At 39.3% G+C, this 24,660-nt stretch overlaps 1 protein-coding gene and 1 long non-coding RNA gene across 2 annotated transcripts; one reads left to right on the forward strand and one right to left on the reverse strand.

The window, feature by feature from the left end:
* Positions 1-674: 674 nt before the first annotated feature.
* Positions 675-1,169, reverse strand: LOC102952354 (ORM1-like protein 2). The gene has a single exon (XM_042989215.1). The coding sequence runs from the start codon at positions 1,152-1,154 to the stop codon at positions 675-677; it is 480 nt and encodes a 159-aa protein (XP_042845149.1). The 5' UTR covers positions 1,155-1,169.
* Positions 1,170-11,521: 10,352 nt separating this feature from the next.
* LOC122239335 lies at positions 11,522-21,813 on the forward strand. Its single transcript, XR_006218301.1, has 3 exons — positions 11,522-11,559; positions 11,653-11,789; positions 21,778-21,813. It is a non-coding gene; the product is annotated as an uncharacterized LOC122239335 (long non-coding RNA).
* The last annotated feature ends 2,847 nt before the right edge of the window (positions 21,814-24,660 follow it).

Consider the following 24,660-nt stretch of genomic DNA (forward strand, 5'->3'; position numbering starts at 1 on the left):
CCCACAATGATTGTGGGGAGCAAAAATATGATTTCTCAGATTCTACTGCTCTTTTCTTTCTTCTAATCCTATAGCCATTAGAGAGCCTCAAGGCTTAACTCTCACTATAGACTTCTGAATGATAAAAAGAGGCTTTTAAAACTCCTGGCTTATATCTAGCTTAAACACACTTCTTGGGGTGCCTGGGTGGCTCAGTCAATTGAGCGTCCAACTCTTGTTTTCAGCTCAAGTCATGATCCCAGGGTCATGGGATTGAGCCCTGTGTCAGGCTCTACAATGAGTATAGAGCCTATTTGGGATTCTCTCTCTCCCTTTGTATCTCTTCCCTGCTCTCTTCCTCTCTCTCTAAAATAATTTTTTTTGAAAAAAATTATCTTTATTATACGGAAAATACATGGCAAAACAGAGATGGAAGGTGGTGGGAGTGGAAGATCTAGAAAAAATCACCAAACAAGCTGGCCAAACATGGCTTCCTGCTGTGGAAGAGAGTGATTTGGCCCTTATCTTTCCCACATTTCCTGATTCAAAGAAATCTGCTGTTAGCAGGGCTGGGCCCAAGGAGCTCCATTTTCCTATCTGTTCTCTTCCTGGGAGTTTGGGAAAGGTTGTATAGTTCTCGGGCTTTCAAGATAAAGAAGACTATAAGGAGAAGGAAAAGATGTTACAGCCCTTTGTCATCCCCAGCCCCATCCTTCAGTATTTTTGATGCCAAAGAGACAAACCCCATGGGATTGGGATAACTTAGGCAACAATACTCCAAGCAGTGAGGCTGTGTTGATGAGGAAGTGAACAGCATCATACTTGGCATAGAAGCTGGCCAGGAGGTAGAGTACAATAGGAGAGATGCTGAGGAATTTGCGGGAAGAGATAAATTGGATCCTGTAGTCCATCTGTTCCCAGTGTGTCAGTAGCTGAGCCTTTCCTTGGTCAGGGGTCTCAAAGGGTGTCTCTTTCATTGTATGTAAGAAGACATACATAGCCAGGTTATGGATGACGTTGGTCAGGGTCCAGACAACAGGGGTGCTGAAGAAGAAGATGCTGAGTAGAACCACATGCAACAGTCCTGCCAAGATGATGTAGGCCAGCCAGATGCGCTGGCTATTCATCACTTGAGTGTTGGGGTTTACTTCGCTGTGTGCCACCCATACATTCATCCTGCTGGCTTCAGAAGCCTGTCAGGCTCAAGGTGTGGCACTCACTTCCGCCTTTCTAAAATACTTTAAAAAATTTAAAAACATTTCTTGGATTTCCATGTGAAAACTCAAGATGTTTAAAAATGAACTGTCTCTGTACAGCTAGCTATCCATCCTGGTTTTAGTATCTCTGTCATCAACACCAGTCCCCACCCCATCCCCGCCCCCCTGACCTCATTTTCTCGGTTTAAAAACCTTGTCTTCACTCACTTCTGATACCTCTGATACTCAGCTTCTCTACTGACTTCTTTCATCTTGTTCCCTGTGTCTGTTCCTGTCTCTCTGTTGTCACTGCCTTCTCCCCAGCTCATTTTTGGGTGGGTACATCAACCCCTGGCCCAATCTCTCCTGCACATACACACCAGACAAATGTTCCTTAAACAGTGCTTTCATCTTACCACTTCCTATCCTATGACATCTAAATCCTTTGCCAGGTTTCTGAGGCTCTTCATGGTCTGACTCCCCGCTACTGATCCAATAGCTTTTTCCATTTTCCTCAACATGTTCTCAGGTGGGTCTCTTAATGTTCCTCAAATGCACAAAGCTTATTTATATTCGAACACACTTTTATTCTCAGCCAAGGCAGGCTTCTCTTCTTTCTTCCCTTAGCCTAAATAGATCACACACCTATTATTTGGAATAACTCAAGTGTCATTTCCTCCATGGACCCTTCATTGGCCAACTAAGCACCTCCTTCCTGTGGGCTTCCACAGGTCTATAGTTTACCCATAGTGTTTAGCAATCATTTACATTAGTCATTCATGGTTTGTCCATTGTGTCTCATATTAATCTCATCTCTCCAAGAAATCAGAGCTCATTGGTGAGGAGCTATAGACTATACTATAACATATATACTCTATTATACTATGTTATACCACACTACACTATACTATAGAATTTTGTGCCTAAGCTTCCAAGCCTAAGCTTTTTGGTTGATTGTATTTAGGTAGACTCTATCCACATTTCCCCATGAAATAGGATGCTATTGCACTTCACTGTCCCCTTACAACTCTTTGTGTCAAATAACAGTTGATTCTTATTAAGAAAAAATAACTAGCCATGCTTATCCCATCTTTGAGAATCCTTATCTATGCACACCTATCCATTATACATTTTCGGGCACAGAGTTTATTCTGGTGTTCTTGGCCACATCTTTTGTATTAAATTAAATCCCTCACTTTTTTTTTTTTAATCGCCTACTCACCTGATGTCAGAGGAGAAAAATAGTTTTAAAAGATATTAGAGAGATTAATTAACCTTCAAGATAGGTGTCTTTTTTCTGCCAAAGAGCTAATCATTTACGTAGAAAAGTCAGTTTCTGCCTTTCAACATGAAAAATAATTTGCCTAGAAGAAACAGGAATATGGTTGTTTATCCTCTGGCAATATATTTAACCTTGAACTCAATGAGCTACAGATCTGTTCTTTTCACAATATAAATTGACTGTCAAGGATTTGTGTACCAAATGACTATGTGCTGCATATTTCTCTCTTAATTCATGCACACCATGTATTGTATAACATTACCTCATATGCCGTAACCATCATGTGTCACATGCAAGATACATAAAATACATCATGAATGTCCCACTAGATATCAAAGTCATCCAAGTCTAATTAACTTATTTTACGGACTCTTTCCTGTTCTTGTCCCAGAACATACAAACATCAGAAATCAGAAGTCAGTCTAAATGTTTGGATACCTTATTGTAGTAGACCATAATATCTTATTTTTCTATTCTTTTGTTATCTGTACATTTAGTCTGGATTTCTTTCAAGTGCACTTCTTGTTTTTTAATGTCACTTTAAAGCCATTTAAAAAATGATACACACAGGAACTCCTTCTCATATCAAATAGGTTCATGAACTGTGAATTATTGCCTGTGACTCATTTACCATTTTAATCCTCTTTGGTTTTTCAAGAGTCAAAATATTTTGTCTTGCTTCATGGCAGAGCAAAAGTTATACTCCTTTTTATTCAGAAGAATCCATAGATGATAGGAAAATCTGTAGAAGAACATAAAGAAGATTTTCTTCACAAGCTTCATGGACATATTGAGGTTTCTAGCCATTTGGGATCTGCACTACCTCAGAGGAAGATAATACCCAGAACATGGTGGGCACAGAAGGCAAGTTGATGATATGGCCTGGACTCTGTTGCCTTTTCAGTGCAGGCTATTGTATCCACAGAGCTCAGACAAAAGAGAATAGGAGCTCCAGCCCATGACTTTGTGCGTGTACATTATTCATCAAGGGCACAAGTTTTATAAACACATTCCCCCACCCCACATCCATTCCCCTCTTCTTCTGACATGTGCTTTATGAATCCTCTACTTTTCCCGTATGTATCAGGATCTGGAGTAACATAGGGAGAGCATGGGCTGGGCAATTTGGGGAGACCCCGTGTCAAGAACGGTTATGTGCCCCTTATCTTGAAAGAAATAGGAATTTATCCTCTCAAAGAAACTTGTCACATTCAAACAAAAAGAAGTAAAAGTAAGAAGTAACCCTGGGGCGTCTGGATGGTAGTCGATTAAGCCTCCAACTCTTGATTTTGGTTCAGGTTATGATCTCATGGTTCATGAGTTCGAGCCCCGCATTGGGCTCCATGCTGACAGTGTGGAGCCTGCTTGGGATTCTCCTCCTCTCCCTCTCTCTGTGTACTTCCCCTGCTCATTCTCTGTCTCGGTCTCTTTCTCAAACTAAATAAGTAAACCTTAAAAAAAGGAGTAAGAAGTAATCCTTACGCCTTAGAGGCCTTCAGCCATTAATATTTTAAAAAGCAAGACCTTGTGCTAATTGAAATAGAACCCTCAGGTTATGGGTTAAAACTTGTGGGTTCAAGCAGTCTGAGGTTCTGAAGTTCACTTGGATACCTATTGCCATCAAGGGATCGGTGACTGTGTATCAGGGCTCCCCAACCATCTTGCCTGGAGCAGCTGTGGCTGTTTCCATATTCACCCTGGTCAGGCGGGCTGGTCGGATCCCCAATCTCAGGGTGGAGGAAGCCGGGAGCCTTCCCAGAAGACCACAAAAGACAGGAAAACGCTAAGAAATCTTGCCAACTTGGATTGTAATTTCAGCACTTTTATGACAAATTCTTGTAATGTTTACTCATTTTCCCATTTTTTTTCCCAGTAAAGGGTATATCTCTGCCTCCCAGGGTTTGCTACATTTTTGTAGCAGCTGTCATTGAACAATGCTTACTTTTCTCCTAGTTTTCATCATGAAGTTAGAATTCATTGAAGTGGGACATATGAAGTATTTTTTTTCCTGTGGTTTTGCGACCATATTGAAGCAACAGCAATAAAGGAAATGGGTGGGGAATTGCTATTAACTCTATTGGACTTGAGTGTTCCCAAACTGAACACATTATCTTTCTAGAAAGTTACTCTCAACTGCCTAAATACTAAATTCCTTTGTTTTTCTGTCCCCAACTTTATCTACTCTCTTTTTAACTAATCTGAAATGTGAATTATTTTTCCTGCTAAATGACATAGAATAACCATGGAACAGTGCTTTGCAAATAATAAGTAGTCAATAAATGTTCCAGAGTGAAAGCAATTCAATTGTGGTTTTAAACTGTCATGCCTGGAAGAGATAAATTCCAACAAATCATTCTTTTCCTACCCTTTAAAATAATGTTTACTTCTTGTCTCTTTTTTTTTTATATGTTTATTTTTGAGAGAGAGAGAGAGAGAGAGAAAGAAAGAGAGAGAGAGAGAGATCACTAGCGGGGGAGGGCAGAGAGAGAGGGAGACACAGAACCTGAAGCAGGCTCCAGGCTCTGAGCTGTCAGCACAGAGCCTGACACAAGGCTCCAACTCACGAACCGTGATATCACGACCTGAGCCAAAGCCAGACACTCAACAGACTGAGCCACCCAGGCTCCCCTACTTCTTCTTTCTAATGCATATTAGTAGTAAGCTATATATAGTGTATAATTATATAGTATGAGCAAATAAAAAATCACTCAAAATTCTCTTATTGCAATGATAATATTTTGATATGTATTTTCTTTTGGCATATATAATTACATATTTATATTTATACATGCTCATATATTTAACTTTTTATTACATAGTCAGTGTTTTCCCAAATTATTAAGGGTGTGATTTTCTTTTCTTTTTTTTCTTTCTTTTTTTTTTTTTTAATATATGAAATTTATTGTCAAATTGGTTTCCATACAAGGGTTTCCATTGTGATTTTCAATAGAAATGCCATATAATGTATTCATATGACTATCACAATATGTTTATTGCTTTTTTGTTAGTCAACAAGATTATTTAAAAAAAATTTTTTTTTAACGTTTATTTTTGAGACGAGAGAGACAGAGCATGAACGGGGGAGGGTCAGAGAGAGGGAGACACAGAATCCGAAACAGGCTCCAGGCTCTGAGCTGTCAGCACAGAGCCCGACACGGGGCTCAAACCCACAGACCGCGAGACCACGACCCGAGCCGAAGTCGGCCGCCTAACCGACTGAGCCACTCAGGTGCCCCAACAAGATTATTTTTAATACAATAAAGCCTTGAATTGCGAGTAACTTGTGTTGTGAGCATTCTACAAGATGAGCAAACATTTCTAATAAATTTTAACTTGATAAATGAGTGGTGTCTTGCAATATGAGTAGTAGGTGATAGCAAAAGTCACAAAAGCACAACTAAACCAATGATTCTTCTCTCTCACTTTCTCACTGTGGGATTGTGGGTGACCGTCTCCTATGCTCAGATGCTCAGTCTCAGGCCACTGTGTTTGGCAAAAATCAGTGATTTTTAAGAACATTGGAAGGCGCTCACAACTGGAACTAGTGTATTTTTTGTCACTCCAAAACACCTATGGACAGTCCTTTGTCTTCCATACCAGAGTAAGCTTAGGAATGCTTTGCTTCTTTCTAGGTCAGCCTGCCTGCACATATAGGCCCTTTCCTCTGCTGCCTTGTTGCCAGTTACATTTAATTCAGTATATGACAAGAGTTTATTAATACTGTACTATAGTCAACATCTGTATGAGTATACCCAATGGCCCCTGTGCAGAAAAACATTGCATTGAGCCAGTAGATAGCAGTGATTCCCTTAGTGATAGTGAAGGCCATCCTACACAATAACCCTCCTCTCTCTTGTCTCCCTCACACCAGCCATGAAGGTTTCCAAAGGTAAGTGCAGGTTAATTTGTTTATTTTTCTTCATATTTTGTATTTTCTTTATTATTTTGTATTGTATTACAGTATTGTAACCATTTTTATATGAATATTCTTGGGTTGTGGAATGAATCATCTGAGTTTCCATTATTTCTTATGGGGAGATTCACTTTGATATGCAAGTGCTTCGGATTACAAGCATGTTTCCAGAATGAATTGTGCCCGCAAACTGAGGTTTTACTGTATTTCAATATTATAAATATTGAAATGAAGATGCTGTGACCATTCAGATATAAAGATCTATTTTTAGTTCTGAGGGTCTCCTTAGGGTTGATTTCTGGCATTGAAATCACTAGGTAAACGTGTTTTGGCATGTTAAGACATTTTTATTGCGGATAGTTTAAAGCATAAGGAAAAGGGCCAGAGTTTTTATGTGAAACCCATGCACCCATCACTCAGCTTCCACAATGTTCAGTTTAGGGGCAGTCTTGCTTCTCCACCACTACCCACACTCCTCTCCCCCTCCTGGGGTTATCTTGGAGCAGATACCAGGCATCTGGCCATTTTGCCCTGGAACTCCTCCTTAACTTTTCCCCTGGCCCTGCACAGCCAACCAGCAGCACATCCCACTGGTTTTATCTCCAAAACATACCTTGTGCCCACTCCCCTCCATCTCTGTTGGCATCATTCTAGTTCAGGCCACCACTCTCTCACCTGGACCACTCCAATAGACTCCTAATTGGTTTCCCTGCTTCTAGTCTTGCCCACTTATCTTAAGGTAAAGATCTAATACTTCCAATAACTATTTTAAGACTAATTCCTATAACAACTCATAATAAATTCATCTTGTAGAATTATTTGAATTTTTCTGTTGAGCATATTCTTTTTTAAAAAGGATTTCAGAGAGTGTTCAACCTGTTTCAAAGAGATCATTCTAGGTGCAACACCAACAAGTAGTCTCTTGACAGAGGAAGTAGGGGTGGGAGGGAGAGTTGTAGGCACAGATATAGATATATTCAGGAATATATAGATGTAATTATAATTACATATATATAGATTATGGAAACAGATACATATTGAAATCAATCACTAAGTGATATCTAAAGTTAGTATATCTATAGGTCTTCTAAAAATATATATATGTGTGTGTGCATATATGTGGGTATATATATGTATATATGTATATATATAACTACATAGAGATCTAGATTATGGAAACAAATAGAGATATTGCCAAAATCAGCCATTAAATGAAATCTAAAACTGGTATATCTGGACATCTTCTAAAAATCATATATATATATATATATATATATATATATATATATATTTATATATATTTATATATATACACATATATACATATATACGTGTATACGTGATGTATATATACACATATATATAAATTATATATATAAATTTATAACTATATAAATCATTTATATACATATATGAATTTAGATGGTTGAGGGATAGTTCTGCCTAGAGAGAGGAAGTTAAATGACCCACTGAAGTTTCTTCTAGCTATTAAATTCTGTGAGTCTATGAAATTTCTTGATGTAATATACATTTCCAGGTGAAAATTGAAAAGGAAGAAGTTTATTGCTTTTGAAGACATGATAAAGATGAGCTATCAGGTTAAAGTCAAGAAGACTTTGATTAAGTAAATGATGGTGATGCTTACCTACTTACTAAATACAATATGTCCATTTATATCTTGTCTGTCCTGTAGTTATTAAGGCCACTGTTGTCATGGAAAGTCTAGGGGGACTGGGCTGTGGTCATCTATAATGGTCTGTGGAAATTTGTGCTGACTCCTTAAGTTAGAAGACTCAGTTTCTAGCACTTCAACATTTAGAGCTCAGACTATGTCAGACAGCTCTTACTGATGTCTCTAGCTCATTTCAGTGGCAACCAACTCCATGAAGAGTCCCTCCAGCTTCATGCACCTGCAGTGCTTCTCCCTCAAGGCAGTCTCATGGCTGCTTCATGCGTCTCTCACCTCCTGCACATACCTTCTTCTCAGGGAAGCCCACCCTAAGCCTGTGCTTGGAGAAATGAAAGAGTTTTTGCTTTGTGGGGGAAAGCTTAGTAGTTAAATGCTCCTTTCTTTCTTTTCTAGATACTCAGAGTGCTCTGTGTCCACTTGGTAACACACCATGTTCTGACTCTCCCTCTTTCCCTGTGCTGGGCCCCAACTGGTCTTGTGGTAGGCAGCCTCTAAATGGCCCCCGGTGTCCTGCCTGATAGTATTCACACCCTTGGGTAATACTTTCTCTTGGATTGTAGGCTGAACCTAGTGACTATTCTAAAAACAATATAACAATGGATATAGAATGTCACTTCTGAGATTAGGTTATAAAAAGACTCTAACCTCCATCTTGTTTGCTCTCTTTTGCTCTTTCTCTCTCCCTCTCAGAACACTGGTTCTGGAGAAAGCAACCCGCCATGTTGTGAGCCTGGTGAAGAGGCTCATATGGCAAAGAACAGTTGTCACTAACCACTAGCCAGTGAGGATGTGAAGATTGCAAACACCCTCCTGAGTGAAGTGGGAGACAGATGGTCCCCCAGTCCACCCTGAGGTACCTTTCTTGTACCTTTTACCACCACTGCTCCAGCAGATGCCTTGTAGCAATCTTACAAGGGCCCCTGAATGAGAGGCCCTGGGGTAAGCTGCTCCTGAATTCTGATTCATAGAAACTGTGTGATAATATATGTGTTGCTTTAAAAGGTGAACTTTTGGGGTGTAATGGAGCATTTGTAACACAGCAGTAGTTAACAAACACATCATATACCCTACATCAGCCCTCTCTTTCACTTTTCCCTGGGATCACACTTCCAGTAAAGTGCTCACAAACAGGATTTTGTCTCATACGGCTTTCTGGGGAAACTTGGCTAAGATATATTTTCTTTATGTTGTCTGGTAATTATTTGTCCATTTGCTCATTCTCTCTGTGACATGTGATCTCCTTTTATTTATTTGTTTAGCCTAGAATAAGGCAAGGTAAATCCTTTTGATTTGCTCCCTCCTCTCTTTTTCAGCTCAGGACATTTTTCCTCAGTGGTGTTTTGGGCTGTTATTTCTGTACCAGGTTTTCTCATGTCTCTCTCATGTCTCTCTCTCTCTTTAAAAACATTTTCCCTTTGCATTCTGAAGTAGGTTCTCATGTTGATTTTCACATTTCTGATTCAATTTTCAACTAAGTTATTCTCATTACCAACTCCAAATGATAGTGACTTCTCAAATTGATAAAGATAACTTTTATGAAAAACCTTTAGATATTTTAATTAAGTTTTATATTTCCCTTTGTTTGATAAATCTGTTTTTGGGATATAGAAGATTATGGTAATAGCCTGGAACCCTGGGGAACTCAAGAGAGGGATAAATCAGTGCCGAACCAGTGGCACGGTAATGACTTGAGGACGATGTAGAAAGAGTGAAGCGGGGAGAGTATTACCTTGTTTTAACAACAAGCCCAACTGTATTATAATCAGCCTACATGTTTCCCATGAGAAGTTCCAGCCAGACGATACCATGCTCTCATGTGCTCCCCTGAGGCTGTGCATTACCTTTCTCTGATTTTATCTTCTTTAAAGCTACACTGGATACTTGTTTCTATTAGGTTCCATCTACATCAGAATATTTAGGGTGGGACCACTCTACTATGATTTATTCCAGGAACAGCCTTGGCAGTAAGCAAGCAGTGTCTTTATTTCACAGCTGGGAAAAAGTGGTTCATAGAGAAATTAAATAATTTATCCAAGATCAGAAATCTGGGGGAATGGCAGAGAACTTTATAACATTCTCTTATTTGCAGAAATTCTTCATTTTAACAATTACAGTGTTTTGAAATCAGATAATTATGAAAATTTTTTTAAATTAAAAAATATTTGAGAGAGGGGGAGAGTGTGCATGTGAGCAGGGGAGGGTCAGAGGGAGAGGGAGAGAGAGAATCCTAAGCAGGCTCCATGCTCAGCCTGAAGCCCCACATGGGGCTCATTCTCATGACCGTGTGATCATGACCTGAGCCAAAGTCAAGAGTCAGATGCCTACCCGACTGAGCCACCCAGGCATCCCTGTTTTTTAATTTAAATTGGGTCTTACTGGGGCGCCTGGGTGGCTCGGTCGGTTAAGCATCTGACTTCGGCTCAGGTCATGATCTCGCTGTCTGTGAGTTCGAGCCTCATGTTGGGCTCTGTGCTGACAGCTCAGAGCCTGCAGCCTGCTTCAGTTTCTGTGTCTCCCTCTCTCTCTGAACCTCCCCCGTTCATGCTTTGTCTCTCTCTGTCTCAAAAATAAATAAACGTTAAAAAAAATTAAAAAAAAATTGGGTCTTACTTTTAGTGAAATTCTCAAAATTTATCTTCAGCACCTACACTCTTCTATTTTGTGGTCTTTTCTTCTTCCCTCTTTTTTCCCCTCTCTGCTTATCTGTAATGTTTCAACCAAGGATCCCTTATCAAAACCTGGCCTTAGCAAAGGAGCTGAATCTATACCCTCACACAAGAAAGGTATTTATTAATGTTTAAGATATTACTTCTTTCTAAGAATTACAAATAAATGAGCCTTGTGGAATTTGGAGGACCCGAAAAGTTAGAATGGAGGGTTGAAGGAACTGAGGTGACAAGTGGGAAAGAAGTGTGGGAAGATGTCTGTTCTTGGCTCTTATAGCTCACCATGTGAGTTCTACTTACTTCTGTTGTTGGTCACTTGCAGTGACTAGCTGGATGCGTCAGGCAGAGTACATCAGGATTACATATTAAGAAAAAAAAAGACTTTATTTTTGACAGCAGTTTTAGGTTTACAGCAAAACTGAATGGGAAGTCCAGAGAGTTTCCAAGCACCCTCCTAACCCCCGCCCTTCCTCACTTCCTCCCCTCCTATCAATATCCTGTATCAAAGTGGGATGTTTGTTATAACTGATGAACCTCCATTGACATGTCATAATCCTCCAAAGTCCATGGTTTACATGAGGGTTCACTCTTGGTGATGTACATTCTGTGGGATTGGACGAATGGATAATGACATGTATCCATCATTATACCATCACAAAGAATAGTTTCACTGCCTTAAAGCTCCTCTATGCTCCACCTAGTCATCTCTCCTTCCTCTCTAAATCCTGGAAAACAGTGATCTTTTTACTGTCTGCATAGTTTTGCCTTTTCCAGAATGCCATAGTTGGAGCCATACAGAATATAGCCTTTTCAGATCGACTTCCTTTCACTTGGTAATAACATTTAAGATTCCTCCATGTCTTTTGATGGCTTGATAGCTTATTTCTTTTTAGTGATAAATAATATTCCATTGTCTCGTACCACAGTTTATCCATTCCCCTACTGAGGGACATTTGGTCGCTTCCAAGTTTTGGCCATTATGAATAAAGCCACTGTAAACATCCATGTGCAGGTCTTTGTGTGGAGTAAGTTTCCAAGTGGTGCACAATTGCTGGGCTATAAGGTAAGAGTATGTTTAATTTTGTAGAAAACTGAAAAAATGTCTTTCAAAGTAGCTGTACCATTTCACATCCCCACCAGCAGTGAACAAGTATTCTGGTTGCTCCACATCCTTATTAGCATTTGGTGTTGTCAGTGGTTTGGCCATTATGATGGGTGGGTAGTGGTATCTTGTTGTTTTTACTTGCAATTCCCTAATGACATATGATGTTCAGCACCTTTTCATATGCTTATTTGCCATCTGTATGTCTTCTTTAGTGAGATGTCTGTTTAGGACTCATCCATTTTTTTTTTTAATTTTTTTATGTTTGTTTATTTTTGACTTAGAGACAGAGCATGAGTGTGGGAGGAGCAGAGACAGAGGGAGACACAGAATCCGAAGCAGGCTCCAGGCTCTGAGCTGTCAGCCCGGAACTCATGGACCCTGAGATCATGACCTGAGCTGAAGTCAGACGCTCAACCGACTGAGCCACCCGGGTGCCCCTCATGTCCATTTTTTAATCTAGTTGTATGTTTTCCTACTGTGGAACTTCCAGAGTCCTTTGTGTATTTTGGATAACAATCTTTTATCAGACAGGTCATTTGCAAATATTTTCTTCCTGTTTTGTCTTCTCATTCTTTTGAGGCTCACACTTCTTTTTTTTGTAATTTTTTAAATTTCTTAAATTTATTTTTGAGAGACAGAGAGACACAGAGCACCAGCAGGGGAGGGGCAGAGGGAGAGGGAGACAGAATCTGAAGCAGGCTCCAGGCTCTGAGCTGTCAGCACAGAGCCCAACGCGGGGCTCGAACCCATGAACCGCGAGATCATGACCTGAGCTGAAGTCAGCTGCCTAACTGATTGAGCCACCCAGGTGCCCCACACTTCTTTCACTTCTCGAAAATTTGCATTACCCCATTTCACTTTTATAGAAGTCCTACATTAGTACCTTTTTTTTCACTAACTGAAAGAAATCTTAGGATTTTCGCTTTTATGAAAAAAGGCAAAAAGTAAAAATGGTGTTCAGCGTTCGCTTTGCTGTGAGCCATTATAGAGGCAGCACACACCCCCAGCAGGGACATAGGCACCGTCCAGCTCCTTCCTCGGGAACTACACTCAGCATCTCAGCGTCAACATGCCATAGCTCTGAAATGTGTATGTGGGCATCTGTGCTTTATCTCAATTTATTTTGTGCATCTGTTAGCAAGATGTGTCCTGAAATATCAGAAAAGCCCAAGAAGTTATTTTTTGGGTCTGGGAATGCTCAAAATTTTTCTATGTAAGTTAATGGTAATTGTTTCTCTGCTTTCCACTATTTCAGCCTTGAAGAAATTTTCATAGCAATGCTCTACTTTCGGATAAGGAGCGTAACCTATATTTTAAAAATAGTTTCTTTTTCATGTTCATTTATTTCTTTGTTTCTGAGAAGCAGCCTACAGAGCTGAGGTGATGAGGAAAGAACATTATGCTCTGGTATCCATGGAGTAGGGAGGGCCAAAAAGGACAGATAATTCCTTGTCTGTTTTTAGCTGCTGGACTGCAGACATCTCATCACTAGAAGCTATACAGAGATTAAGGAATGGAGTATGTGCCGTCTGGAAGTGAGTTTGCCCCTAGAGATTTCTGCTATAGTCTTTGGAGCTTTAGGACCTTGTTGTCTTGGAAGTTAAACAGATCCCAAAACTGTTTCAACGTATCATATAGCTGCAGGATCAGCCTAGTGTCGCAGTGCTCCTTATCTATGAAACCAATTACGTCCTCCAGTGCATAGTGGAGTATCATTGTAATTTGCATTTCCTTGATAACTAATGATGTTGAACATCTTTTCATGTGCTATTTACATAATCTTCTTTTGTGAAATTTTAATATTGTGTTCATTTTTATGGGTTATTTTCTTATTGAGTTATAGAAGTTCACTATATTTTGATATAAGTACAATGTCAGATATCTATTACAACCAGTTCTCCCTTTGCCTTTGCATTTTCTTTTTTTTATAATTTTTAAATGTTTATTTATTATTTTTGAGAGAGAGAGAGAGAGAGAGAGAGAGAGAGAGAGAGAGCAGGGGAGGGGCAGAGAGAGAGGGAGACACAGAATCTGAAGCAGGCTCCAGGCTTTGAGCTGTCCACATTGAGCCTATTGTGGAGCTCAAACCGTGAGATCATAACCTGAGTCGAAGTTGGATGCTTTAACCTACTGAACCACCCAGGCATTCCTGCCTTTGCATTTTTTTAACAATGTCTTTGATGTTTTTAGTTTAGATGAAGTTCAACTTATCATGTTTCTTCTTTTGATGAGTATTTTTGTTTTCCCTGTCTAAAAAAATCTTTGCCTACCCAAAGATCACAAAAATATTTCCCTATATTTTTATCTAAAACTTTTTAATTTTTAAAAATTTTTTAAACATTTATTCATTTTTGAAATACAGAGACAGAGCGCAAACGGGGGAGGGCTAGAGAGAGAGGGAGACACAGAATCCAAAGCAGCTCCAGGCTCCAAGCTGTCAGCACAGAGCCTGACGCAGGGCTCGAACTCACAAACCGTGAGATCATGACCTCAGCTGAAGTTGGCCGCTCAACTAACTGAGCCACCCAAGTGCCCCTAAGACTTTTTAATTTTAATTATTTATTTTTAAGTAGACTTTCTGCCCAATGTGGATTCCAGTGTGGAGCTTGAGCTGCTTGAGCCACCCAGGAACCCCTTAAATTTTTATTTTTTATGTATGTTCCTTTTAAGATTTTTATATAGGGTTAGATAAAGGTCAAGGCTTACTTTTGTCCATGGGGTTATCGGTTTTACAGTATCATTTATTTAGAAGACTGTCCTTTCTGTATTGACTTACCTTGGCACTTGTATCAAAAATCAGCAGCTCATATACATGTGGGTCTACTTCTGGACTCTCTTATTTATTTCATTGGTCCATGGGCTATCCTGTCACCAGTACCACACTGTCTTGATAACTTAATTATAGTGTAAATGCTCTAACTTTGAGCTGTTTCAAAATTATTTGGGGGGGAACTTCTTGTTCATCCAAATGTATAGCTCCATTCCTCCCAGCTCCTTCTTAAAACCAAAATTTTGTGTATGTAACACAACTATGAGCTGAGAAAGTGTCTGAAAGGTGAAAAAAGAGGACGAGCTGCCTAGGGACCTCAGGATTTAAGGAAGAATAAGGTGATGAGTTTCTGGGTTTCCCTATAGCCTCTCCTATATCATGAACCATGAGTTGCAGAAGTCTCCAACCCAGACTGCCAGCAGGTACAGACATTCTCCCCCTGGCAAATAAATAACAAATAACTCTGTTCTCCCTTGTCAAAGATTGGGAAAAGGATAGCCTAACAACAAAACATTTTAGTTAAGGCCGGCCCCACTCCATCTAAACAGCAATGGAAAAACCACAGCCCCCTCTCCTATCCCACAAAAACAGACTGTGTGTCTTTGTTCCCCCACTGTGTGTCAGCAGGTTCTGAGTGGGAAGCTGATCTTCCATTTCCTGCAGAAGCACATGGTGCTGTCATTTCTATCCCAGGGTAGTGTCTGCAGAGTCCAGTGGTCAGTCAAGCCTCCATACCTATCCCCCCCACCAACCCTCAAGAAGTAAAGAAGTGTTGACTTCTTACCAATGTGGAGTCTTTCAGTAAATAAAATGATATCTTCCCACTTATTTAGGTCTTTTATTTATTTTATCAATGGTTTATAATTTTAGTGTAAGAACTTATACATGTTAAATTTATTCCTATGCATTTCATATTTTTATAGTATTTTAAATGTTTTATTTAATAAAAATGTCTTTATTTGGCCTTGGAAGATACTTTTGCTGGATATAGAATTTGGGGCTGACAATTTTTGTTTGTTTGTTTCAACACTCTAAAGATATTATTCCAGATTTTTCTTGCCTTCATTGTTTCTGATAAGAAGTCAATATTTACTTGTGCCATTGTTCCCTGGTACATGATGTGTCATTTCTGTATCTCCTTTCAAGATTGTCTCTTCATCTTTGCTTTGAAGCAGTATCAGCATAGTTTTCTTCATATTTATCCTTCTTAGGGTTTGCTGAACACCTTCAATCTGTAAATATAACTTTCTCCAAACTAGAAAAATTTTTGGTCACTATTATTCAAAAATTTTTCTTGTTTCTTCTCTCTCTCTCTCTCTCTCTCCTCTCCTTGTATAACTTCAAATATATACATCTTAGACCTTGATAAAGTAAGTCCTTGAGGCTCTGTTAATTTTTTTCCAGTCTTTTTTCCTGTGCTCCTTATATTGGATAAATTTCTATTGATTAGTGTTCAAGTTTCTTGATTCTTTTCTCTATCTTCTCCATTCTATTAAACTCATCAAGTATATTTTTAATTTCAGACATCAAATTTAGAATTTTTTTCATTCTTTTTTTTTGGGGGGGGTTTCTATTTCTCTGCCTTTTCATTATGGTCATATTTTCCTTTACTTCATTGATCAGAATTATAATACCTGCTTTAAAAATTCTTGTCTACTCATTCCAACATCTGGAACATCTCAGGGTTTGTCTCTATTGATTGTCTTTTTACCTGAAAATTTCTTGCCTTTTTCTGTTTCTTTGCATGTTGAATATTCTGGATTGTATCCTGGACATTGTGAATTTTAAGTTGTGATGACTTTCAATTTTGTTATGTTTCTCCAGAGAGAGTTGTGGTTTTGTTTGGTTTAACAGGCAATTAACTTTGCTGGGCTCAAGCTATGAACTCTGTCTCTTGGGCAGTAGTTCAAATTGTAGTTCATTTCTTATATCCTTAACTGGGTTAGTTGCAGTCTGCCCACCTATGCAAATTTAAGGGTTAGGCAGATATTTTGGATAAGTATAGACACATAATTTGTAGCTCCACCTCTCTGGTGTTCTCCTTTTTGGGATTCTACTCTCATGGTTAGCAACTGAATTGCCCCAAACTTTATACTCTGTTTCTTTAGTCTAAACAGATTGTGACTTTTTTGTAAAGGTTTAGTCACCCTGCACAATGCTGGTGGTAGGCTGTCTTCAGACTTAAAGTTGTAGGAAATAGGATACACACCCTGTGCCATTTCCTTCCTTTGGGTGTCATCTCCCCTCCAGAACCTACTTTTGTTCACATTCCCAGTCTTTTAGATAATTTTGTTATTATTATTTGTTTTTATGTTTTCCCCCCAGAGTTTACTATTACGGTAGAAGGGTCTAGTAGGAGGTTGTCCAGCCAAACTAAAGGTATTGTTTAAAAAAAGTTTTTGATCCATTTAACAATACATTTTGCTTGCAAATAGAATATAATGGATTCTTTGTATAATGACCTTGTGTCCTATGTCGTTGCTGAATTTAGTTTACAGTTGTAGTCCCGTTTTTTGTAGATTATTTGTGTATTTTACATACATGATCATTTTGTCTGTGGCAGTTTAAATTTTTTTTTTTTAATTTTTTTTTTCAACTTTTTTTTTTTTTTAATTTTTTTTTTTTTTTGGGACAGAGAGAGACAGAGCATGAACTGGGGAGGGGCAGAGAGAGAGGGAGACACAGAATCGGAAACAGGCTCCAGGCTCCGAGCCATCAGCCCAGAGCCTGATGCGGGGCTCGAACTCACAGACCGTGAGATCGTGACCTGGCTGAAGTCGGACGCTTAACCGACTGCGCCACCCAGGTGCCCCTTAAATTTTCCCTCTCCAGTGTATGTCCTTTATTTATTTTTCTTACCTAATAACATTGGTTCCAACTCCCAGCAGTTGAATACAAGTGGTGAGATCAGCTCCCCTCCCCTTTGTTCCTTATCTAAAGGAGACAGCATCTGGTCTTTCACCGTTAAAGGTGATGTTAAGTGTATTTTTTTCATAGATCCCTTTATCAGGACATTTCTTATATTCCTAGTTTGCTGAAAGCTTTTGTTTTAAATTGGTGTTTATTTTGTCAACTGCCTTCTCTGTATCTCTTGAGACAAGCATATGTGTGTTTTAGTCTATTAATATGGAGAGTTATATTGATTTAAAAAAATTTTTAATGTTTATTTTTGAGAGACAGAGATAGAGCATGAGTGGGGAGGAGCAGACAGAGAGAGGGAGACACAGAATCCTAAGCAGGCTCCAGGCTCTGAGCTGTCAACACAGAGCCCAACGTGGGGCTAGAACTCATGAATAGCAAGATCATGACCTGAGCTGAAGTTGGACGCTTAACTGACTGAGCCACTCAGGCGCCCCTATCTCGATTTTTGAATGTCAAACCAACTTTACATTCTTGGGATAAAATCCACTAGTTCATAATACATTTTCCCTTCTATGTATTTCTTGGTTCAATTTGCTAAAGTTTTGTTGAAGATTATTGCCCCATAATTCTTTTTTTTAAATATGAAATTTATTGTCAAATTGGTTTCTATATAACACCCAGTGCTCATCTCAATAGGTGCCCTCCTCACTGCCCATCACCCACTTTCCCCTCCCTCCCACCCCCCATCAACCCTCAGTTTATTCTCAGTTTTTAAGAGTCTCTTATGGTTTGGCTCTTTCCCTCTCTAATTTTTTTCCCCCTTCCCCTCCTCATGGTCTTCTGTTAAGTTTCTCAGGATCCACATAAGAGTGAAAACATATGGTATATGTCTTTCTCTGTATGACTTATTTCACTTAGCATAACACTCTCCAGTTCCATCTACGTTGCTGCAAATGGACAGATTTCATTCTTTCTCATTGCCAAATAGTATGCCATTGTATATATAAACCACATCTTCTTTATCCATTCATCAGTTGATGGACATTTAGGCTCTTTCCATAATTTGGCTATTGTTGAAAGTTATTGCCCCATAATTCTAAAGGATATTGACCTGTCCTCTCTTTTCTTTGTAATGTCTTTGTTTGGTTCTGGTGTCAGGACAATGATGAACTAATAAAATGAACTGGGAGGTGTTTGCTCCTCTTCTTTTTTCTGAATGAGTTTTTGTGGGATTATTGTTATTTCTTTCATAAATGTTTGATAAAATATACCAGTGAAGCTATTTGTGCTTGGTGTTTTCCTTGTGGGAATATTTAAAATTATGAGTATAATTTCTTGAATCGCTATAAAGTCTCTTCAGCTTTTCTATTATTTGCATGTGAGTTTGGGAATTGATGCTTTTCAAGAAAATTTTCCATTTCAGGTAAGTTGCCAAATTCATTGGCACAAATTTATTCATGATTACCTTTTAATGTCTGTAGGATTTTTAATAGCATCCCCTCTTTTATTCCTGATAGTGGTAATTTGTGTTTTCTTTTGTTTTATCATGAGGAGTGCTGGATTTATATTATCCATAACAGGCTTTTAGGAATGTTGAAAATATTGGTCTACACCCTGGGAAGGAGGTGTCACCTTGGGCTCCATACCTCCCTGTGGCCAAGGTGAATTTCAGTTAGGGATATGGTTGTGCACTGTTAGCAATTAACATTCCCAGCAACTGGAAGATAGGTGTATCAGCTCAGAAGAAGAGATCTTGGCATAGAATAGCATTATCTACTTTGGAAGAGAAAACACATTGCTTTCTAAGTTTAACTTTTAAATTGTTTTATGTAATCTCTATACCCAATGTAGGGCTCAAACTTATGATCAATCCTGATATCAAGTGTAGTTGCATGCTTTGCTGACAGAGCTAGCCAGGCACCCAGAGAGAACACTTTTTAATGTTTATTTATTTTTGAGAGAGACAGAGACAGAATGCGAGGGGGTTAGGGGCAGAGAGATAGGGAAGACACAGAATCCGAAGCAGGCTCCAGGCTCTGAGCTGTCAGCATAGAGCCCAATGCAGGGCTTGAACTCATGATGAGATCATGACCTGAGCTGAAGTTGGATGCTTAACCAACTGAGCCACCTAGGCACCCCGATACCACATCTTCTTTATTCATTCATCAATTGATGGACATTTGGCTTCTTTCCATGATTTGGCTATTGTTGATAATGCTACTATAAATATTGGAGACAGGTTTTAAACAAAGAATTGTCCTCTCTTAAAAGAATAAAAAACATTTTGCAAAGCTTTTTTTAATTAATGTCATTTGAGTATCCACATGCAGTTATAGTATTTATCATTCACAAATCATCCAGAAGTGAATGCGATACATGAATGTAGTTTCTTAATCATTCCCCAAGTTCTAACCCCAAATGGAGATTTGCAGGTCTTTTTTTGCCTGGTATTTGCCAGGAGCAGAGTCTGTTTCTCTTTAGTTACTCAAAATTCCTACCCTTCTTGTCATCAGAATCTGTTTCCCAAAATGTATCTGAAACTCAAAGGACAAATGCTGGTTAATAATAGGGTTATCCCTTCCAGGTTGATTTGTATGTTTATTAGGAATCAAAACTCTAAACTATAAACTATAGGAAAATGCAATTTTAATTAGCTGGTAAGTATAATTTCTTATAGATGCTCACCAGTGTTAACCTCCAGTCTCCAAAACAACCATCTACATCTCCTTTGCCTACTGGCTACTCCAGCCCAGCTGAGCTGCCTTTAACACTGCCACATACAACCAGTAATAAACATCAAACTCACCATCTTCTCCCTTTCACATTCCCAGATTCTCTCCTCTTCCAGTCCTCATTTCTGTTCATCCCCATCCAACCAGTTTCAAGTCTCACTGTTGTCTTCATCTTCACCTGTCTGTTGTTTTTCATATCCAATCATTTACCCGGCCATGATGGTTCTACCATGAAATCACACAGTAATTTTTCTATTCTGTTTCATGTGTGCTGCCACATCCCTGGAACTCATCCTCACTACTGAGACCCACAGGCTGCATTAGCTTCCTGACCTCTTTTCTTAAAAGATTTCTGTTCCTCAGTCCCTTCAGCATGGTGACAAAAAATTCATTTTCTAAATCATGTCATTCCCCTGTTTTATGTTCCCTCTCTCTCTGTCTCTCTCTCTCTCCCTTTGTGTGTGTGTGTGTGTGTGTGTGTGTGTGTGTGTGTGTTTGTGTGAGACAGAGAGTGTGAGAGTGAGTGAATAGGGGGAGGGGCAGACGGAGGGAGGGAGAGAGAGAGAGAGAGAGAGAGAGAATTCTTAAGCAGGCTCCCTGCCCAACATGGAGCCAGATGTGGAGCTTGATCTCAGGACATTGAGATCGTGACCTGGGCCAAATGAAATCAAGAGTCAGAAGCTTGACTGACTAAGCCATTCAGGTTCCCCTTATGCTCTATATTCTTTAATGAGGTATATTTCCTGAAGTCCTCAATCTTCTGGTCTCACTTCCTAATCTAGTCTTTCACTCTTTTCCCCCTTTATAGGCCACCTGTTTTTGTCCATTTTCTAAACAGGTTGTATACTTCCCTGTCTTTGGTCCTCCCTGTACAAGAGTTCCTTTTCCCATAGGAGAGAAGAGCTCTACTATTTATCTGTAAAATACTGTCCCAAGTTTTCTACCCTTGGTTTATCTCTTCTTTTCTCCATGGCCTCTCTGGCATAGATCTCTCAATTCCTCCTCTGAATATCTAGAACTCCAATTCTCTACCTACTTAGTACATAAGTATATACTGCTGTATATTGTTAGTTCCATTTTCTTAGTGTACCGAGTTAAAAATATAATATTAGACATAACTATGACCCCGTGTCACCTTTCAGCTGAAGGAGGATCCCAGGCTGGTCCTTTCCTTTTGTGGAACACATGGGAGAAACTGAGAGAAAGGAGAAATAACTCTACCCAACAAAGGGCTTGTGGACAGGGAGATAGGCTGAAGAATTCCAGGAGGAAGAATCCTAGTACTTTAAAAAATTTATTTACGGGGTGCCTGGGTGGCTCAGTCGGTTGAGCGTCCGACTTCAGCCCAGGTCATGATCTCGCGGTTCGTGGGTTCGAGCCCCGCATCGGGCTCTGTGCTGACAGCTCGGAGCCCGGAGCCTGTTTCAGATTCTGTGTCTCCCTCTCTCTCTGACCCTCCCCTGTTCATGCTCTGTCTCTCTCTGTCTCAAAAAATAAATAAACATTAAAAAAAAATTAAAAAATAAAAAAAAATTATTTACTTGTTAAATTCAAGTATAATTAACATATGGTGTTATATTAGTTTCAGGTGTACAATCTAGAGTTAGCACTTCCCAACATCACCCGGTGCTCATCACGGTAAGTATACTCTCATCCCCTCCACCTGTTTCACCCATCCTCGCACCTACCTCCCCTCTGGTTTGTTCTTTACATTTACGAGTCTGGGTGGGGTTTTTTTTTGTTTGTTTTTCTTCTTCTTTTTTTCTTTGTTTTTGTTTCTTAAATTCCACATATAAATGAAACCATATGGTATTTGTCTTTCTCTGACTGACTTATTTCATTCAGCATTACACCCTCTAGGTACATCTATGTTGTTGCAAAAGCCAAGATTTCATTCTTTGTTTTTATAGCTGAGTAATATTCTATTGTGTGTGTGCATATATATAATACATAAATATATATGCACACACACAAACATACACCCCCCCCCCATCTTTATCCATTCATCTATCAATGAAAATAGATACTGGGCTGCTTCCATCATTTGGTTATTTAAAATAATGCTGCAATAAACATAGAGGTGCATGTGTCTTTTTGAGTTAATGTTTTTGTTTTCTTTGGGTAAATACCCAGTAGTGGAATTATTGGATTATATGGTAATTTTATTTTAATTTTTTTGAGGAACCTCCGTACTGTTTTCTACAGTGGCTAATTAGGCTAGCACTTTGATCTTGGACTTCCCAGCCTCCAGAACTGTGAGAAAGAAATGCCTATTACCCAAGCCACCCAGTCTATGGTATTTTGTTATGGCAGCCTGAACAGATACAGTGTGACTCTGTTGAGATTGGCTTTCAGGTTCAGAGAAGAAGGGCTAACTCTTACGTGCCCCTCCACACACATTCTTATCTAGTCTGTAAATTCTTTTGGGACAATATCTTTTACTTCTCATTATCCCATGCAATACCAAGCAGTATTGTGAATGTAAGAAATCCACGTGCTAACCTGTCTTTGGTATTTCTGGACTTTTGTGCCTCTCTTCACCCAATTCTAATAGACCTGTCATAGTCTTTGGTGGGTATTCCAATGAGGTGGATGTGTCCTAGTGACTATGTAAGAAGATCCATTAGGGTTTTGGAAGAAGATAAAATGGGAAAAATATGTAATATCATGATATATAGGAAATATATATTTTGTCATTCAGGTGACCAAAATATATTTCTCATATATATTTGAGTTTTGTCCACAGTTTCTGGCTCACAACTCCCAAAACTCTTGGAATTTCCTGAGTGATAAGAGCAATGGGAGCACCTTTTGTTATATATGTTGGGCCTCTTTTCCTCAGTTCCTGAAAAGCTTCAGAGCCAAAAAGGTGAAATGGGTGTCTTGTTATTCATAACAAGTCCCTTTCCACCACCATTGGGTTTATGTTAATGAAGTGACTTTGGGAAATCACCTAAGGATGGGGGGCTGGTTGCCAGCAGAACCAACCATGAACAGAGGGGCAGAACTTTCAGTCCCAACCCCTGATTCTTGGGGAGAAGAGATGGGCTGGAAGTTGAATCAAGCACCAATGTCCAGTGAATTAGTCAATCATGCCTATGTAATGAAGCTTCCATAAAAACACAAAAACGAGAGGATTTGGAGAGCTTCCCAATCGGTGAACTTGTTGACATTTAGGGAGAGTGGTGCACTCAGAAATGGCATGGAAGCTCTTCCTCCTGTCCCAGGCATCTCTTCCATCTGGCTGTTCCCAAGTTACCTGCTTTATAATAAACCTGTGATCTGGTATGTAAAATGTTCCTCTGAGTTGTAAGCTACTTTAGCAGATGAATTAAACCCAAGGAGGGTCATGGGAACATCTGATTTATAGCCATTCAGTCAGAAGTACAGGTGACAACCTGGACTTAGGATTGGCATCTGAAGGACTTAGGATTGGCATCTAAGGCGGCAGTCTTGTATGAGTGAGTCCTTAACCTACAACCCAAGAAGGGGGTTGTTGGAACTTACAGTCTGTAGCCGGTTAGTCAGAAACACAGATAACAACATGAGTATGTGATTGGCATCTCAAGTGGAGGGCAGTCTCGTGAGACTGAGTCCTTAACCTGTAGAATCTGATGCTATCTCTGGTAGATAATGTCAGAACTGGGTTGCATTGTAGGATACCTAGCTGGTGTCCAAGAACTGCTCCTTGGTATTGTAAGGGAAGCCCCACCCCACATACCTTGGAAATTGTGCACAGAATCCCTTTACATATATATGCATGCATACAAAATAATCCTATAAATTTTTAATTTTTTGTATGTTTTAGAAAGTACATACAAAGTAGAATTTGCATACAGTATAAATGGTTAGTAATTATAACATTAGTATTGTAAATTTCCTTTGAGAGGATCAAATTCAGGATTTCTATACCTGGATATACTTCAGTGAGCTGGTCGCTTTAGAAATACAGATACCTAGGCCACATCTCAGACCTACTGAATCAGCATGGTATGAGTATCAGGGACAGGAATCTGAAGTTTGACAAGCTCCTTAGTTCAACTTGAAGCAACCCATCCATAGTTCTGCTCTTCATTAAAATATAACCCCCTCATTTTCTTGAAGAGGAAATTGAGGCTCCTGGAAGGCAAGTGAGTTGCCAAGGACACAGCAGATTAGTAGCATAGACCAGACCAGGACCCACGTCTGTCTTTTAATCATGCTTGTTCTTTCCCTATTTCTGTGGTTGACTTTCAAGCTACAGGCATTGTTTTCTAGAGTTTCCCAGACTCTCCCTTCTCCCATTCTATCACTCTAGACACTTCCCAGGGGTTGGTTATCTGTGGAAAGTTATCTAGTATGATGTCATTAATATTGTTGCTAGCAGAAAATCACATAGAAATACAGCAAGTTCCTGCTGCAGCATGTTATGTTGCACAAATAGCTTGATTTCCAAATGGAACAGAAGGCAAATTTTCGGCTTACT

This window comes from Panthera tigris, chromosome B3, assembly GCF_018350195.1.
Source record: "Panthera tigris isolate Pti1 chromosome B3, P.tigris_Pti1_mat1.1, whole genome shotgun sequence".
NCBI classification, from domain to species: domain Eukaryota; kingdom Metazoa; phylum Chordata; class Mammalia; order Carnivora; family Felidae; genus Panthera; species Panthera tigris.

Bases quoted from the DNA above. Each gene is read 5' to 3' on its own strand.
- LOC102952354 (XM_042989215.1), bottom strand. From the start codon at position 1,154: ATGAATGTATGGGTGGCACACAGCGAAGTAAACCCCAACACTCAAGTG.